The sequence below is a fragment of the Schistocerca piceifrons genome, chromosome 1, assembly GCF_021461385.2.
Source record: "Schistocerca piceifrons isolate TAMUIC-IGC-003096 chromosome 1, iqSchPice1.1, whole genome shotgun sequence".
In the NCBI taxonomy this organism is placed as follows: domain Eukaryota; kingdom Metazoa; phylum Arthropoda; class Insecta; order Orthoptera; family Acrididae; genus Schistocerca; species Schistocerca piceifrons.
The window spans coordinates 578,912,817-578,928,587 of record NC_060138.1 but is presented as its reverse complement, the minus strand read 5'-3'; the positions used below and the strand labels follow the sequence as shown (position 1 = coordinate 578,928,587).

General features: G+C 39.2%; 2 protein-coding genes across 3 annotated transcripts in view; one reads left to right on the top strand and one right to left on the bottom strand.

Annotated features, from left to right (window-relative positions):
* LOC124802405 (charged multivesicular body protein 7) overlaps positions 1 to 15,771 on the top strand; it is a 216,973-nt gene that overhangs the window by 2,644 nt on the left and 198,558 nt on the right. The window contains exon 3 of the mRNA XM_047263165.1: positions 1,422 to 1,784. Coding sequence (XP_047119121.1) covers positions 1,422 to 1,784 — 363 coding nt within the window. The remainder of the gene's footprint in view (positions 1 to 1,421; positions 1,785 to 15,771) is intronic.
* The window catches only part of LOC124802414 (pantothenate kinase 3), a 166,917-nt gene that overhangs the window by 111,181 nt on the left and 39,965 nt on the right, over positions 1 to 15,771 (bottom strand). The gene's annotated exons all lie outside the window — the stretch shown is intronic.

Genomic DNA, 15,771 nt, shown 5'->3' with positions numbered 1-15,771 from the left:
AGTAAAATTTGATACAGTCCTGGAAATAAATGGTCATCTGGGAACAGCTCTGAAATGATGTAAAGTATGACAGTTGGTTTGGGGGGGGGGGGGCATAACAAATGAGGCTAAGCAAAAAGTTCAGCATTATAGTACACAAAGTGTATACATATGTAGACAAAAGTGACAATTTTTTAATAAAAGTACATAAGTAATCAGCAAAAGGTGATGTGGGCGACAAAGACATCCTGAAGTAATTCTTGGTGTGGTGTGTAAAACCTCTTGAAGTAGGAAGAAAGGAAAGATGATTGTAGATGTTTCTCCAAAATTATTCACATAATGTCTGTAAAACAATATGGTTCATCAGAAGGGGAGTGATGCTGCAGTATTGTACTTTACATTATAAAAGACAGACAAAATAAAACATTTTCCAGATCTGTCAGCCTTCTCCTCATTAAGTACAAGATAATTTTAGTGAATATCACCAACCACGCAGCAAAAACATTGAATCTTAACCAAACAAGTGAACAAGATCACTGTATAAGTGGTTGTTGCATCATCAGCTACTTGCTATTTGTGAGTGGAGTTACAGAATCAAACAGTGAACGACATTTACCAATTTGGACGGGATCCATAGATTTTGCCAAAGCTTATGACCCAATTTAAATGAAATCTGGGGAAAAGGCACTAAATAAACCTGTGTTAGTAAACTTAAGAACATTTGACATCCTTACAGCTTGCATTACAGTGCTTCAAGTAGTGGAAAATTTTAAAATTAAAACAGGGATCTGTACGGAAATTCTGTGCTCAGCAGCCCTAGAGGAAATTTTTAAATCATTGAACAGAAGAAATGAAGAAGCAGTAGGTTAACAGTTAATGAGGAACCAACGGATAAGTTGGAAAGTATGCATGAAAATTAATTTCAGCACTATTTTTGTAAGATGGTCAATGGAGAAAGTGCTTATGTAAGTTGAGTTTGATGCTAGCAGAAAAGTTGAGAACAGTGTTATCCTTCATGATTCAGTTGCTTCTTTTGTGTGTGTTAGTATATTGCGCCATGTGAGTTTGTTTTTTCCACAGCATTGTTTATACATTTCTATATAGCATTAATGTACTGCTGCAATACCATAAAGTATATATACCCAATAACATATTCACGAGACTATGACACTCAGTTTATTGGGATCGCACCCTCTACATCAACTAGTAAAAATACAGAGCAAGATTTTCATCTTTGTTTTGTCTGGTGCTGCAGCATGAAAAATTAAACCGAGGAGAAAGATTTTGATGCATTCTAGAAATATGTACTGTTTATAAGGAGTATACATCAGTTAATGTATCAGTGGGCTGTTCTCTTTCTCTCATTGTGATATTTATTGATCATGTGTTTTATGACAAAACATTATTGACAGATTTCATGATGAAATGAAATTATTTTACAGGCCTATGCCGAATTCGTGTGGTCATCTATAACAGATAGTCAGAAAGGAATGTTACTGGAGTTGAAAGAAGTTGCTTGCATTTGTCAATTTACTGGGCATTTGAAGGATTTGGAAGTAGCAATTCATTGGCTACGCCAGCAGGGCAAAGTTGCTGTGACATTTTCTCGGAAAAATGGTGAAATGTTGGTAAAATTTGGTGGTACACTGGAAAAGAAAGTGACTGTGACTGAAATGGACATGAGTGTGTATTCTTTGAAGTACAGTGAAAAGGTGCTTATGAATTTACTTGAGGATCTTGAGAAAGAAAAAAAATTGGCCATTGTACAGGCTCGAACTTATGTGCAGAAGGACATGAAGCACATGGTAAGTTTGTCATATCTTTGATTTATATTTTTGCATGTTTTGTCTGCAAGCAGTCTTAGTAGGCATTAAACTTTGTTGCGAGTGTTAATTCTTTAACGAAGGTTTCGTATTGAGCATACTATATTTTTATCATACCGATTTTCTCAATATTATGAGGAGGAAAGTTGCTACTCACCATATAGCGGAGACACCGAGTTGCAGATAGGCACAACAAAAAGACACTCACAATTATAGCTTTTGACCATTAAGGCATTTGTCAAACATATATATGTAACTCACACACATGTCTGCAGTCTCAGGCAACTGAGCCTATAGCTATAATTGTGAGAGCCTTTTGGTTGAGCCTATCTGCGACTCAGCATCTCCGCTATATGGTGAGTAGCAACTTTCCTTCTCATAATATTGTTACATTCCATCCTGGATTTTCCATTGTTGGAGTTTGTCAATGGTATATTGTTCTTTGTTAGAAGCTAGGAGAAGCAACTGACTTTGGATTAAAGTACATGAAAGGTTATGAATTGTTACTGGTACTGAGACCAGTTTGAAATATTTCATTGTCCGCAGCTCGTGGTCGTGCAGTAGTGTTCTCACTTCCCATGCCCGGGTTCCCGGGTTCGATTCCCGGCGGGGTCAGGGATTTTCTCTGCCTCGTGATGACTGGGTGTTGTGTGCTGTCCTTAGGTTAGTTAGGTTTAAGTAGTTCTAAGTGCTAGGGGACTGATGACCATAGACGTTAAGTCCCATAGTGCTCAGGGCCATTTGAAATATTTCATTCCTGAGCCTGCAGCACTTTGCTACACAGTTTTCAGTTATTAACAAGTATGTTGGGCTCTTGAACACGAGAAGTATTAGCTACTGTAATATCAGCTCTTCTTGTCATGGAAGTTCTGTGTACTTTCTGTTACTGCTATATGATACAAATATGACTAAATATCTATGAATAACAGATAGGGACTAGCTAATGTGGAATGTTTGTATAAAAGACATTGCAAGGGAGGTAAATGAAAGACTGCATTTCATGGGAAAAACTTGGCTGATGCAACAAATCCAGTAAAGAAAACATCTACATTATAACTATTCACACTCTTCTAGGGTAGTAATGCTGTGTAGTGGGGATTCCTAGACACAGATTTGACAGAAGATGTAAAAATGTTCAAAGAAGAATGATTCGTTTAGTGTTTCACTGAGACGGAGGAGTGGTTGTTGAAGGGTCTAATAAAAATAATTATTTATTTAGTACCATGCAAAGGAAACTATGATGAATGCAACATTTATTTTTTTTAGTATCAGTTGCCAAAAGACCAATTACTCCTATGTGTATAACGATATTTTTTCAATGTTTACATTTCACTGTGACCATTACAACCACATATTATTCCCTCTCCAGTGGTAATGTCACATTTCTTTGGGAAGTGCACTGTTTGTCCCGAACACATGATTTTGCCCACAGCTTTCATCTTTTACAATGAATGCCAAATGAAGCATTGTTGGCTCTAGTTCACTGTACATTTGATGCCAGAGAGAACTAGATCATTAGTGCACGGAAGACTTCTTGGTGGTAGGACGGAGGAACATGTGACCCTAGTTTGTTTGTAGAATTATCACAAATTATCTGCGATAAACACTAAGGAACAGGGGCCTGAATCCTTCACTTTGGGCAATTCTGGGTTGCTGCTTTGTGCCTGTGCAGTATCTTCCATGAAATGCTGGCTGACAATGTGACATCTGCAACTCTGGAACATGCATGAGCCGTATTATTCTGTCTTCCAGGATTATATTGAATACTTGGTGTGATTAACTGAGAAATTCCATATAGTGTAATTGTCTGGATATTGCTTTTTCTGGACACTGTGTAAGGGCAAATGTTAATGGATTGTGGTCTAGAGACGTGGAGAAAAATGCAAGTGGCTCAGGTACTCGTTTTCACAATTGGTGGAAAGAAACACCAATAGCCTAATCCAAATCATCAAAATTAGGGAAACATCTGGTGAGGGATGAGCAAACTGAGTTGCGTTAGCTGGTTCTTCTTTTAACTTATACCAGTTCATTTACGGTACTTCTGTGGTTCATGTGACAGGGTGATTATCTTTGCTTTGGTGCTCTTGTACAAGTTAAACAAATACATTCATATAAATTCGCCATCCCTAAAAACCAGCACAGTCCTTCTACTGTTTTGAGAGGAAGGAATCTTCGATTATTTTAACTTTTTCTTCTAAAGGTCAAATCCTGTGATGGGAGACACAATAATGCACTCTCTCTAAAATTGCATTTTCTCATTTTAATGTTATGGTGATATTTGTCCAACCATTCAAGAGGCTGTTGCAGATGCATTATGTTCTTCATTTCCTGCTGAAGCAATGAGAACATCATCTGTATAAGAATACAGAAAAGGCAAACTGTTCAAAATGCTATGAATAAATCACTGGAATGTTTGTGCTGTATTGCACAGATCAAAGGGCATCTTCAAATATTCTAAAAGTCCAGATAGTGCGATAACAACACATCAACTACCACAACAGGAATATGGTGATAAGCTTGAATGAGGTCAGTTTCAGATACTATCTTTTTGTTGGAAAGTTGGTAGTTGAACTCGTGGATAGCAGTTTGACACTGTCACAGCATTTAAATCTTTACAATCTCCAAAGGGACAACAGGTTTTGCCCATCTTTAGAATAAGATGGAGAGGACCGGACCAGCAGCTTTTAAGAGGAAAACATATGTCAAGCATGATATTAAAGTTTTTCTCATGCTGATTTTTCTGGTGACAAGTGTCTGGCTCAAGCAGGCTCAGGATGGCGTGTTGCTGTGGTTGTGTATTGTTCTTTCATTTCAGAAAAATCCAAATTAGGTTTCTCTGTGAGAATGTTTGACTATCTCTTTAGCAAGCCTCAATATTTGTGCTTTGGGTCAGCTGCAAACACTAAACTGGGGATGTCTGTACAAGTGATGAAAGTGTTTTGTTCAAGTGATTTTTTGACTTAACATCAAGCAATGGACCATAATGGCTCAAGCAATCCATGGAAATTTTCTTGAAAGGCCCATTTCAAGGTTCAGTAGTTATTTACCATGCGCGCGCATATGGGTGTGTGACTGAAAGTTTTCTTGATCTAATACTGTTACTGGCAGTGCAGAAATGTCTGCTCCAGAACCAACCAAAAATCAAAGATGGGAGTTGTGATCTGTAATGGACAGGTGGCAAGATGATGGAGCCTCCTCACTGTGCTCTGTCTCAAGTTGGTAGCATACTAGTTTCCCATCTGCGTGTCACTGGACTGTTTAGAAATAAATGAACATCATGGTGCGCATTCTTCAAGGTTCTGGACTTCCAGAAGGCTTTTGACACTGTACCTCACAAGCAGCTTGCAGTCAAATTGCGTGCATGTGGAATATTGTCTCAGTTGTGTGACTGGATTCGTGGTTTCCTGTCAGAGGGGTCACAGTTTGTAGTAACTGACGGAAAGTTATCGAGGAAAACGAAGTAACTTCTTTCGTTCCCCAAGTATTAAGGCAATGTTGTAGGCCATCTGCTGTTTCTTATCTATATAAATGATTTAAGAGACACACTGAGCAGCCATCTTAGTTGTTTGCAGATGATGTCATTTATTGTAAAGTAAAGTCATCAGAAGATCAAAACAAATTGCGAAATGATTTAGAAAAGATATCTGTATCGGGCAAATATTGGCAATTGACACTAAATAATGAATAGTGTGAGGTCATCCACGTGTGTGTTAAAGGGAATGCATTAAACTTCGGTTAGGCGATTAATCAGTAAAATCTAAAGGCCATAAATTCAACTAAATACCTAAGAATTACAATTATGAACAACTTAAATTGGAGAAACACACAAAATGTTGTTGGGAAGGTGAATCAAAGACTGCATTTTATTGATAGAACACATAGAAGATGCAACAGATCTACTAAAGAGACTGCCTACATTACACTTGTCTGTCCTCATGTACTAGTTTATAATTTCTGAATCTGGATCGTTAGCTCTGAAAGCCATCTGTCATCTTGAGACAGGGACGAAGCAGTTTCAGCACTGCACACAAACTGACTGGGTGTCATACAGTTTTGTCAACCATAGAAATCACTGCATCAAGACTTACATCTTGACTAGCTGCTAGTACAGAATGCACATTGATTGGTAGTCACTGAAGACATATACCGTTAAAAAATCAGTGGTTATTTGCTTTCTGGTTGTAGCATGCATCTCTCTGAGCAAAATAGATGGCATGTTGTCCCCTAGTTTTACTTCAGTTGGCAGTTTTTTAATGTTACATGACTCTGATTTTTCAAACTGTAAAATAAGGTATGTTTTAAGTCTGTACACAGGGAAGTGGGTAACAGTTTGAACATGAGATCTGACATTAGCTTAGCAACCTCACTATCAAGCAATGACATTTCCATACTGGTGTTGCTAGATGTTGAATTTACCATGAAAACAAGTTTTAAATTGCCACGGTAAAATTGGAATAATCATTGGAGTGATTCTTATGTACCCACAATTGTGCTGGCATCTCCGATTGTGGGTTCTAGTAAAAACAACTACTTATTTAGCACCACACAAAGGCAATTACCAGGAATGTGTACATATACTTTTTAATATTAGTTGCAGTGGAAACATTAAACAACTAGAAACAAAAGATCAATTATTCCAGTTGATGTAAATAAAAATGTAAACACTTGTTTGTTCAAAATCATTTATTTCTGAAAGTTCATGACCGATTGCTTTCAAATTTTGACACAATGTTGCATTCTAATACTGGCACATATTTAGGTACCTGTTTCTTTATATATTCCCTATTATTAAAGTTATAAAAGCTATTAAAATATGCTTGTATTCCAATGCAACATTGTTTCAAAATTCGATAAAAAAACTTTCGGTGATATGTGATCATGAGCATTTACAGTTTCTGAATAAGTCCCAATGTAGATGTATGTTTCTTCAAAATATCAATTCTCTGAAAGTTCTTCACGGTTTGCTTTAAATGTTGCTTTTGATCACTCAAGTGTTTTTACATACCTTCTAGAATGCCATCTTGTATATACGTAACAAATAATGGGAAAACATTGCTATCAAATATCTCAACGTATACTGTTGCAGATTATTTCAGGTTTTTACACGTTGCTGTAATAAATGTTTAGACACATATAGACGACATACTTTTAAATGTATGTATAAAGGTACAGTAGTGAAACATTGTTTGCAAACAGAAAAGTTGTATTTATCACTACTAAAGAATCTGAATTTGCAGTAACAACAACAAAGACTTAAGTTCAGAAAGAGGGGGGAAGAGGAGAATATTTGGACAGAAGGAGGTGGCAGGAGGAGATGGAGAGAGGTGGGGGAGGAGAACATGGACAGAGAGAGGAGGAAGAGGTAATAGAGAGAGAGGGAAGGAGAAGGAGATGGACAGAGACAGGGGAGAGAAGGCTATTAGGGATATATATATATCCAATTCCCATATATATTAAAAAACATGTGCTTCGCTTTCTTTTCCATTTAACCAGATAGAGCCACAGCAAAATGTTACCACGTACAGATAGTCAACAACTTTCCCTTTATATTCCAAAATATTATATTACCTCTCACTTAGAGAGACATGCCCATTGCCGTAAAATAAAAGAAATCAGATCTTGTACAGGAAGCTTTAGGTATTCATCTTCTCAGTGTGGTGGTAATGCTATAGTTAAGTTATTTAGAAGGAACATATTGCTTTATTTTTTTCTTTGGTTTCCTTAAAAACCACACCAGAACCAGTTTCCTTCCATGTTCTTGACCAGTCTGAAGTAAGTTCCAGCTTCAATAGTTTTGACATTGACATTAAAATCTAGTCTGCCTTCCTACAATATCAGTTATGGTTTACATCACAGGATATTGAGGTACTGAGTGCTTGTGGTATCTCGTTGTCTAAATCCTCCAAAGAGATCCTTACAGCAACAGGTATCCAAGTCATAAACAGTAGAACTGTTGTGACAAATATTCTTTAGTGTGTCACATTTGACAACTGGATGTGCGCATTCACAGCAAGACATTGTTGCAAAGGTTCCATATACACACACACTAGAGTCCGTGCAGAATAAGGTGCCCAGTAGATTGCAATTGGCAGGGCACGTGTGGGGAGAGTGATAGAGGTGGGGGTGGCAGCAGATGTTGTAGAGTAAATGCCGAGTGCTTGAGGGGAAGTGCTGATCTAAACTGAAGTCTACACTCACATTTTTTGTAAGTATTATGTAGAGCACCTCCATACCAACACTTGCATAGTGATCATTCAAAAAAAGATGTCACCTCTGCTTTGGTTGGTTAACAAAAGCTGCAATTTATTTTTGTCTGATTTGTTATTGATTCATAGCTTTCTTCACCAGCTGTCCATGGCCATTAAAAATTACATTATTTCATCGAAAAAAGTCTGTCGTTAGTGGAATAACATGGTAGAAATGAAATTATGCATATTACCATATGGCAAAATACTCTTTGCATGCTATCATTTGTCCAAAATCTAATTTCAGTATCTCAATCCGTTAATGAAATATGAGGAATGTCGTGGAGATTTCACTCTGACTTTATCACTGCTGCTAGCATTCGCAAAATGAGTGTGGTATGTCACATCAATTTTCTCAAGATTGATGACAGATAAAGACACCCACCCAAATCTAAAGAAAAAGTCAATATATTAGCTAAATTTCATACACAGCAACATATTACGTAATATGCAGCAAACACAAAATTGTAGTGATCCCTATTTTTTCATTGCAAACTTTTTCAGATTTCGCTTAGTGTCTTACTTCCGTGCAGATATCACAACAGCTATGATTGTTAACAAAATTATGGCACATCATCATGGAGATCACATATAAAGCTACAAGTATTACAGAAATGAAATTCTTTTACCGAATATTTTCTGCAAAGTTGTTTGAGAAAGATTGTGGGGTTTCACCAACTTGCTGAGAGGACCCAAGCACTTGTCAGCCTTTCCTTCTGAACTAACAAGTGAATTTGCTGAGTGCTTTGGACAAAAGTTGGTCACTGCAGATTGGCTGCTGTATCCTGTGCGGACTCTACCTAACTCTCACGTATTTTGCTCATGAAGTCAGTAGAGCAAAAATCATGAGCTTGCAAAGTTATGTAGGTATTATATTCTGGAGATAACAAGACAGAAAAAGGTAAAGTTTTAAGGACAACAATAAGAAATACAACACCATACATATGCTACAGCACTTACATGATGCCCTCGTTTTGTGTGTGTTTTCAGGTGATACCACCCAGTACTTATGCCTTGTGCATGGGGTGTACCTTCAGTGTGTAGGGTATTAAGTTTTGGATAGTGTGTGTTAACTGGTTCTCATGAAAGGCAGTGGCATCCATAAATTTTGTGTACAGTTTAGATTTCTGTTTGCTGTACACATATAGTAAGCTGTTGGAAGTTCAGTACATCTCTCTCATATACAACTCTCACATACAAAAACATCACGTGGCACCCATAAATTAGTGTTGTTTATAGTGAATTCTTTTGCAAATTAGAGTCTTTTCATCTGCTTAGCTTTTGTTATTAAGGACTATGGTCAAACTGTGTACCACATGACAATATAATCCAAAATGTTTAAGGAGTAAAAGTCTAGACGAGGGCCACTGGTGTACTTATTTGTCTTGTCCAGCAATGTTTTCGGTGCTCGTCTTGAGGTATGATGAGAAGTAGAGAGTGTGTGTGTTACTGGTTCTACACTGCCAGTGAGAGAACAGTGGACAGATGATGTGTGTTGAAGGAATAGTGCCACATTCTCATGTCGGTATATCGCAGTCTCCAAAACTGTAACACGTTTGGAAGAAACAGGCAAATATTTTGACAGCAAAGGTCTTTAACTTAATTTAAGCTGAACTTAACCACAACTTCATAATTCGTGACATATTCGAAAGAAACAAATGTATGTGTCACAAAGATTACTTATTTATTTTTTCAAGTAGAACTGTCGTATTACGACCTAACCTAGGCCTCAGGCTAAGCTATAGATAAGTCGATCACCACAACCAGGTATTTTAGCTGTTCTGTACATTGGCTTAACCAACTCACAACCAAACTGTCACGTTCCGAAGTAACCATAACTTCGTAATTCACGACATACCCAAAAAAAAGTAAACTATTTGGACAATGAATAATATAAATTTAATTGCTGCTCATTTCACTTGCAAAAATTTAAGCTGTGCTGTTACGTCCCAACCCAGTCACAAAATCATAATTCATGATGTATTCAGAAGAAAGGTTAAATGTCTGTGACAGCAGTAAAGAAGGGAATGGTTTCTGATTCAACACTAGAAATCCATTGCCTCTTTTCCTGCCTCTCATTGGTTACGGGAAAGTATCATTCCACTGGCTATGTGAAGCAGATGATTTTCCAGCCTATGAGCGCAGAGAAATGCTGCCCCAACTGATGCTGGCCCTGATGTAGACTTTGGTCATTTAAGGATAAAACTTCATCCACAGCTTGTATTATCTGGGGCTGCCTTTCTCACATGTAGGGTCTCTAAAGGACATTATACCCAGTGCCTATTAAGTCATATAATGCTCTTCATTTAGTGTCAGTAAGTTGCATGGTTTCTTAGAGCTATGAAACAAAGTTTGGCGATGTGAAATTGCTTGCGTTTAAAACAATGGTGATGTGATTCAGAGATACAGATAGAAAGTACACTGGAAAACTGACTTTGGGCAGTGGGTCTTCCTCAACACGTGTAGTAGCCCGCAGTACTGTTTCACATACAGCTTGTATGTGGGGTGAAATGTATTTGCATGGCAACACAGGATACAGTGACTTATTTCTCTACCTCCCACTGCTGAATTGGTGTCTCCTGGAGGTCATGTCCATGTTTTGGGGCGACTTTGCTGTTTGTGGAAGCCCAGGTTCTTTTTTCTTCACATTGCCAGTTTCCCTGAATTTTGTTTAGCCATGAAACTATTGACTGCCAGCCAGCAACACAACCATGGGGCACAATATTGAAATGGGTATGGAATGCATGTTTGGCAGTTATTGAGCGACCGTGAGAAAAGTATGTGATGAGAGTGAATGCGCGTGCTCCACCTTCATCCAAGTGAAAGTGAAGCTACAACTTTATGCCCCACCCTCTCAATTGTGCCTACTGCCTACCCCCACCCTCCTCCAAGCTACCATATTTTCAGGATGCCAGAGTCAAACAAGCAAATCCTAATCCCCTACCTTCCCTGGGCCAACCATCACTTCAGGCTGCCAGATTCAAATGAGCAAGTTATTGTGCCCCACTGTAATATATAAACTCTTGGACGTGGGTATACAAGCCTGCCCAATTTACCATCACAGATTGTTCACCAATATTTTACAGCTGTGCCACATGCAAAGTGTGCCATGTCATCGTCTACCAGCAACTTTCTTCTTTGCATGCTCACACATGCTACAAGATGCCACTGTTTGGATAAACTATCCTCTGCCTCTATGACTCATTTTCCTTACCATCTGAGAATATGAAGTGATTGTAAAGAAACGCACATCAGCCGATACTGTATCTGTGCCACCGGTGGAATTTCATATGTGATTATTGCCATCTGAGTAATCACAGTGAAACACAAATCTGAACGAAAGGCTCTTAAAGGACATTCATGTCAACATCTTCAATCAAAGTGCTCCTTTTCTGGCTTGTATTGCGTCTTTTTATCATATTCATATTACTGGTGAATTATTGACTTCATAAATTCTGCTACGTGTAGGCTGACACAAGCACATGCGAAATTACTGCAATTTCTAATTTTTTGTAGCTGTCCTTTCTAATTTTTTGTAGCTGTTCTTGGACGGCTCAGAAATTTATCTGGAGGGGGGAAGGGGCAGGGTTCAAAAATTCCCATTTTGTTATGTAAAGGAGTTGCCGAGCTTTGAAATATGCTATGCCACAAGAACCAAAATTTGTATGTAACACAAAAAGCTTGCTGTATCCCAGAGAACTGGTGGTTATGCATAGATTATGAAATTTCTATAATGAATTAAAATCTCTGTACTCTAAATCCCAGAGGAAAGGGGATTTGCACACTCTTTCTCCAATCTCCCCCCCCCCCCCCCCCCCAATTATGTCTTATTCATGTCATCTGATTTCGCTGTCACATAGCTTTTGTGTAAATTTTTCATTCTTGTTTCCTTTTCTTGCAGTCAGTTCTGTTTTCAACGTGGAGGAATAAAACGGTTTAATCACTTCTTAAAAGCACCTGCGAGTACGTTAATTTCACATCTAATTAGTGCCGTCCGTACCGTTCTCCGTTGAGAACTTGGACATGAGCCTTCGTTGTAGCGGTCACCCTCAACGACTTGCAGACGTATTCTTTCTTGTAGTTGACGGCTTTCTCCTGGCATCGATAGTGACGCTGTCCCTGCGCAACGTGTTTACTGAGCACACGGCCCTCCGCGTGTTCAGTCCCTGTGATATCTGCCGAGGCGTCCAAGTATCCGTATCGCACGCGTGATAAATGGCGCTGAAGGCACGCTCCTGCTGCCGTGCCTGCGTGCTCGTAATATTAGTTTAACCCTCAACCGACGATGTGTGGTCTCTCAGACAGCGCGAAAATTATCGAACTCGCTCTCCAAGGCCAGTTGTGGTGGAACGCTTCTATACTCCCCCTACCCTCCTTAAATTGCCAAGCCTACGATGTTTTGTTGTTGGTTGCGTCATCGCCTTCTGTGTTTATTGTTGACACATGTTATTGATAGGTGTTGGAGTCTCCTAGACCGCGCCTGTGTAACTGTATAGCTCAAAATTTGTTGGCACGAATGTGTCATTTTTAAATTTCCCGAGTTTGATGACATTGTTAGTCGGTCTATGAAGGAAGGTGTCAGTGATATAGATCAAGAAATAAACGAAAAAGACGACGATTTTACATTAATCAGTAATCACAGTTCTGCTTTCGAACAAGAGTATCATTCAGAGGAAACACTTCAGTAAAGTTGTGATGGGAATGTGTCTGTTTCTTCAATGAAATACTTAAAACAATGTGTTCTGAGTGATTAGAAGAGTGTAGTTCCCAGTAATGAATGTCAACTTGACAGACTTTCTTATTGTACCTATACGGGGGAATTTTTATGCGCAAATTTAAACCCTGGAATTTAGTTTTATTTGGAAATTTATTTGCTACAGAGATCATATAATTTTTCAGAATGTAAAATTCAGTACTCTAACAATCTATTTTTGTGTACTATTTAGAAGAACCATCCAAAATTATGTGCATTTGTATGATAAATAGTAAAATGCTGCAGGCTTTGTTTAGTGCAATAAAAGAAACTAGAAACATTTGAGCAACACTTAAATAATTGTGAAAATAAATGTTATATAGCATAAATTAAAAATTTCAAATGATTTTTGCCTTAAATCTCGGTTTAAACATAGGGGGTCCCAGAGACCCCACCTCGTGGTATGCGTTACAGGAAAGTCACCTCGCCAGTTAAAGGTTAAATGCCGCCGTTCAATGCGGTATCGGTTGCTCCTGATACAGTGTTTCAGGAGGAAACAAACAGTGTCAGTCAGGGTTGGTATAAAACCTCGCAGGGCTCATAGCACTGGTGAACTGCGTCGCCTCTACGGTTTAGGCTTGTTCTGCGTGCCTACGTCACGCATACTCTGACAGCCAGTGAGCGTTCAGTAGTGTTCTAAGTGCTCTGCTCTGAATGCTGTAGCTAATGTGAGCATTAAACGTTACTTAGCGAGTTTTTAGTGAACTATTACTCCATTTGTTGTGAGTTATCGTAGCTGAATTTGGTGGTATGTGATAAAAGTCCGCTTAAGCAAGGGAGAGACTAAATATGTAGGATGTTTGCTTTCTTCAAGCGGAAAGCACGCGTATGCGGGTACGGCAATTGTCGCTTGGAATCGTCAACAACGTTAACTTCATCCGTGCCTCGACATGCGCCAACCGCCATCGTTCATGTATCGAACTAGTATAGTTTTGAAATACAGCTTTATTTATTTAATGTTTTCGAAGTAGTTTCCGCCACATTGAATACATTTCTCCATCCTCCGAAACCAATTCCTATACCAGTTCTCCCAAGTTTCGGTAGGAAGCACACTCGTTGTCCCAAGCCCTACTTGAAAACTGCACTCCTTTCTGCTTCATTTTCACGTTCCGGAACAGTACAAAGTCACAAGGAACGAGTTGTGGACTGTAAGGAGGGTGCTCAAGAAGTTTGTCATGTACCACGCAAATACTCAGTGCGTGCTTTGGCGCGGTGAGCGTTGTGTGATGGAGGAACCAACTATCCATTATTGACTTCGGTCTCAGGTTCTTCAAAGATTGGATGACTTTGGGCAGGCACTGCTCAGTGTACCACTTAGCTGTAACTGTCTCCTGCGTTTCCAAAACAACACGCTCCACAATGTCGCTCGATTTGGGAAAAAAAGCTATCATTTTATTCTTTACTGATCGGGATTTTCTGACAGCTACGGGTGTGTCGTCATCTTCAAAGACCCAAACTTTGTTTTGAGTCTTAGTCGGCACTTTATAATAGTACAGTCAAGGCTCGTCACATGTCCCTTAGAAAACTTCATAAACATCTGTCGTGTCATCTGCTCTTCCGTTAGTCTAAGCGGCACCCAGAGAAAGCAAAGATTCTTTACTTGCAAATGATCACGCAGAATAGAAAGAATTGCTGTTGCATTTAGCCCTAAGGTGCCCTCTATCTGCTTATTGATCACTCGATTGTCTTCGTCTAGCTATTTGCTCCTAGCATCAATGTTTTCCTCCGTAACTCATTATCGTGGCCTTCCCGTCACCTAAAATTTCCACTTTGGAATTCTCTGTACCACCTGAATGTGGTGGTACGATGTGGACACACATCACCGAGTGCAAGTCATTTCTTCAAAGCACTGGTCTATGTTTAAACCACGTGCGGAGTTGTGCCGCAGAACTACCCGAATCTCACTTTGTGACCACGATGCCACAGCAAACACTTCAAACTAAAGCTGCTAGCACGTCTGTGTCTATAGACTTGGCGCAGCGGCTACACTGCAAGTGTGAAGGATTCTCAGAACACAGCAACCATCAGACTCCTGCGACTTAACTGTTGCGTCGTATTGCAAAACTTTCCTAGTACCCTTTGTGTTGTAAAGGCACAAACTGTGGCTGAACAACAGTGATTCACTCGAAGTTTCAGACTTTTGTTGGAGTATCCAGGTTGCCTCGTTCACTGAGCGACGTACGTCATTTGATGCGAGGATATATCAACAAACTATTTTTAGCGTAGCTTCATTAACAGTGCAAACTTAATAACCTCTATCGACAATTGTAGAATTTTGGAATACGTGTTATGTTCGAGTATAATGACTTTTCTGGAGACTAGAGCTCTACTCTCTAGGAATCGGCATGAGTTTCGAAAAAGACGATCGCGTGAAACCCAGCTCGCGCTGTTCGTCCACGAAACTCAGAGGGCCATAGACACGCGTTCCCAGGGTAGATGCCGTGTTTCTTGACTTCCGCAAGGCGTTTGATACAGTTCCCCACAGTCGTTTAATGAACAAAGTAAGAGCATATGGACTATCAGACCAATTGTGTGATTGGATTGAAGAGTTCCTAGATAACAGAACGCAGTATGTCATTCTCAATGGAGAGAAGTCTTCCGAAGTAAGAGTGATTACAGGTGTGCCGCAGGGGAGTGTCGTAGGACCGTTGCTGTTCACATTATATATAAATGACCTTGTGGATAACATCGGAAGTTCACTGAGGCTTTTTACGGTTGAGGCTGTGGTACATCGAGAGGTTGTAACAATGGAAAATTGTACTGTAATGCAGGAGGATCTACAACGAATTGACGCATGGTGCAGGGAATGGCAATGGATTCTCAGCGTAGACAGGATTTAGCTACAATATAGCAGATCAGCAACTGGAACAGTTAATTCCATAAATTATCTGGGAGTAGGCATTAGGAGTTATTTAAAATGGAATGACCATATAAAATTTAAAAAGCGGTAAAGCAGATGCCAGAGATTCAT